The following is a 3,656-nucleotide window of genomic DNA, read 5'->3' as shown; positions in this document are numbered from 1 at the left end:
TAGAACCAGTCATTTTTCCAAGCCTGGTTCCTTTTACTGGTGGAGGATGAAAAGCTCAAATCTTGACAAATGAAGACACACACATCTAGTGCTAGGTGTGTGTATTATAATTTCCGAAGGATCTTGCCGTGACCGGTTTCTTGTTCCGAAGGAAGGACTCCTAACAGACACGCTGGTGGTTTCCAATGAACCTTCACTCTTAATACAATTGAAGATTCGTGCATGATTTTATGCTTTGGCAGTTCGGAGACATTCTTCTCAAGGTGACACAAGTTCAAATGATCCTAATAAATCTGTAGAGGTTTCTTTGTCAGTAAAGAAGAAATAAGTTGTACTTAGCTCAATGAGGTCATTAATTCAATTCAGAATCATTTTAGTTTAGCTATTAATGGACTCGCCATGAAAGAGTAAGTAAAATCAAGCTTTTCGAATAAGTTGCTGTCTGCCAAACTGAATACTGTAATTGCAACATCTTATTCTTGTTCATCAGTAAATATAGTTCCTTCCATTTTCTTCTCTTCAGTCACTAGTCAGCTTTCAGCAGCTGGCAAAAGATTGAGTATGCAAGTCTTTAATTTCTGTTTCTTTTTATAAATAGAGAACTTCTAATGGGAGCATAGTATCGATTGCATTTTTTAAAATAGGGTTAAGCACTGAAGGTAAAGGGCACGTTATTTATCCTTTTCACCTTGTATGGCATCTTGCAACGTGTGATTCTTCACAATAGTTGCCGTGCTTTGAGAATGCTGCCGTGACTTTTGCAAGAGACTGTTGTCTACTCCCATATTCTTGGTGATCTGTGCTATCCCTATTAATTAGATTTCTGCATAGCTGAAGGGAAAGGAATGGGATTTTTTTGGAGTTGCACTGGAATATATTTTTTAAACCATGAAAGGTCAAGTAGAAAAACAAAAATTCATGAGTTACCGTTCGACTGTGTCTCGCATTCAAAATAAACCACTGCGAGGCTTGGCTGTTACACGGTATTTACCTGCGGGTCACCCAGTTGAATGAGCAGGCATTTGCCCGGATGGGCTTCATAAAGCAATAGTTATTAGGTGTTTCCAGGCCCACTCACACGACATGCTAGATGCTTCTCTTGCAGATTCATAATATACGTTAGCATAGTAAAGATTTTTGAGATGCCTCAAGGCATAGAAACATGTTTAATCTTTTTTAGCCCAGCATTTCCTAGACTTCCTTGAGTAGGGAGCATTTGTCGGTTGTGTACCCATTAACAAGAAAACACTAGTATAGACCCTGTGTTTTTCAGTCAAGAGATACTGAGCTCTGGCTCAGCGCAGTGCATGGATAAAAGGCGTAGCTCACGCTTCAGAGAACTTACGTAAACGGTCAAGATTAGAGTTACGTGATGAGCGTGATGAGCAGTGTGGTTGCGGTCTGCTTAGGGCATTGTGGGAACGCAGAGAGGGGCATCCGGGCTCACAGACCCAACCTGCATCCTAAAGGATGGCTTTTACGTTAATGCATTTATTCCAGAATCTTTGCGAGGACCTACTGTAAGCCGGTCACGCCCTAGACCTTGGGGGTTGGTACAGCAGTACACAGAGCCGAGGAGGGTCCTTGTCATTTTTGTTCGTACAATCTCAGGGAAGGAGACAGGAAACACTTTAATAAGTACAAGTGTATCTTTTATTACATGGTGCTAAGTGCTAAGGAGAAAAATACAGCAGGGAGGAGATAAAGGTGTGGGGTATGTGTGTGTGTGTGTGTGTATGGTGTGTGTGAGTGTGTGAAGGTGACTGCAATTTAGCTAGGGTTGCTAGAGAAAGTCTCACTCAGAAGGTGACATTCGGGTGGACCTGGATGAGGAGGAAGCAAACCATGTGAATCTCTGGGACTGAAATGGTCCAGGCAGCAGGAGCAGGAGATGCAGAAGCACAAGGAGACGGGTTATGATTGGCATATCTGAGAAACAGGGACGCGCCAGCGTGGTTAGAGTGGAGTCTTCAAGGGACAGGGTGTTCGTCACGAGGTCAGCAAGGTCCGTGGAGTTAGAGCACGTAGAACCTCATACGCTGTTCCATGGTCTTCGGCTTTTATTCTGAGTGAGGCGACAAGGAAGACATGGAAGGAATTTGAAAACGCAGAGGAGTGTCAGGGTCTGTGAGGGAGCGGCATGGGTTTAGGGACCGCAAGTTGTGTTTCTGGCCGGAGCACAAAGAAGGGGCAGAAGCGAGGTCCCCTGGGCCTCTCAGATCTCAGTGCCAGGCTTGGACTTCATCTCGAGATGACGGGGACAGGGAGGGATGTAACCAGAAGGACGTAGTCACTTCTTTCTTTTAGAAAGATCACTTGGCAGCAGTGTGAGGTACTGGATTTGGGGGTGGGGGCGAATCGGAAAGCAGAAGAAACAAAGCTGTTGTCATTCAGGAGCAAAACAAGGAGGGTCCAAGCGAGCGGCTTGCTGGGCAGAGAAGAGCCGGCGAGATCTGGCGCTGGGTGAGCCGCGGGGGACGGGCGGGGACTGTCATGGCTGCCTCGTTTCTTGCTTGGGCTTCATTTGGGATGGTTGATGCCTTTCAACGTGGGCAATGCGAGTTCAAGTTGAAGTGAAAATCAGTTTGTCGTAGAACTTGTCCAGGATCGGACGTGGACATCAACACAGGGGGGCGTCCGTGAGCTAGGGAGCCACACGGACCCAGCGCTCAGGAAAGAGTTCTTATGGCGGCAAACGAGCGTCAGTCCTGGATAGTGTGTCTCACTCTAGTGTTTGAAAACACATACTTTGCGTGAAGACTCTTTCTTTGCCTTTTCGGACCCATTTTGTACATTGCGAGAGTGGGAAACCTCCACAGAATTTTAAACGACTCCAGAGGACCATACTGTAGATACGTGGTTTTAAGGACATAGTTGAGCGCTCAATTGAAATTAGTAGTCTGGGGGCCCCCCCGCCCCGCACACTTTTGGGAGAAGATGAAGTGGGCTCATGTTAAGACAGTTACACTATTAGAATTTATAGAGTCGTAACTAATTTTGTTTTTTTATTTTTTATGTTAATTTTAATACTTATCTAGTATCTGTAAGTAACCACTCAAGCAGGAAAATATTTTAGTCCATCTTATTAAGTAAACAGGGAATTACCAAGTGTCTCGCGATCTGAAATAATTCGTGGAAGTTACTACTGTCTGGCCAAGGAAGTTCAGGGAGATACGTGATAAAAGCAGAGAATCGAAAGTTAGGAAGTTTTTGTTTTCTCCCACTTACTAGTCAGGAGCTTCGGACGGGCTGCTGTCATCTGGAGAGCGGAAGCAGTGACTCATTCATTGAACAGGGGGGGTGCCAGGGGCCATCGTTCCAGAGCTGGGCTGCAGCGCTGCACAGACAGACAGACAGACGTGGTTCTTACTCTCCTAGGCTGTGTGGTCTCGTGGATCTGGAAAGCGGGTAGGAGAGCACTAAATAAGCTGTAAAGCACTACAAAAACATCACGGTTATTCCTGCTCCGAGTAAGTTTTCTTTCTGGAGGGTTCAGGTTCTCTTCTCTCAGTTGAGGGATAAATTGGTAGGATATGCAGATAAACAGAAATGGTAGGTCTATGCACAGACCTTATCCCCTCGATGAGAATTAATTCAAAATGGATCACAGACCTAAATGCAAAACTATAAAATAGAACACAGGAGAACGTCTAGAT

General features: G+C 45.0%; 1 protein-coding gene across 1 annotated transcript in view; it reads left to right on the top strand.

Moving 5' to 3' along the window:
- Positions 1-399: 399 nt before the first annotated feature.
- Positions 400-3,656, top strand: part of WASF3 (WAS protein family member 3) — a 30,306-nt gene continuing 27,049 nt past the window's right edge. The window contains exons 1-2 of the mRNA XM_023530711.1: positions 400-407; positions 1,359-1,393. Of these exons, the coding sequence (XP_023386479.1) occupies positions 400-407; positions 1,359-1,393 (43 nt within the window). The remainder of the gene's footprint in view (positions 408-1,358; positions 1,394-3,656) is intronic.

Source organism: Pteropus vampyrus, unplaced genomic scaffold (assembly GCF_000151845.1).
Source record: "Pteropus vampyrus isolate Shadow unplaced genomic scaffold, Pvam_2.0 Scaffold52, whole genome shotgun sequence".
NCBI classification, from domain to species: Eukaryota; Metazoa; Chordata; class Mammalia; order Chiroptera; family Pteropodidae; genus Pteropus; species Pteropus vampyrus.
The sequence above is the reverse complement of the archived record's forward strand: the minus strand, read 5'-3'. Positions and strand labels throughout refer to the sequence as shown.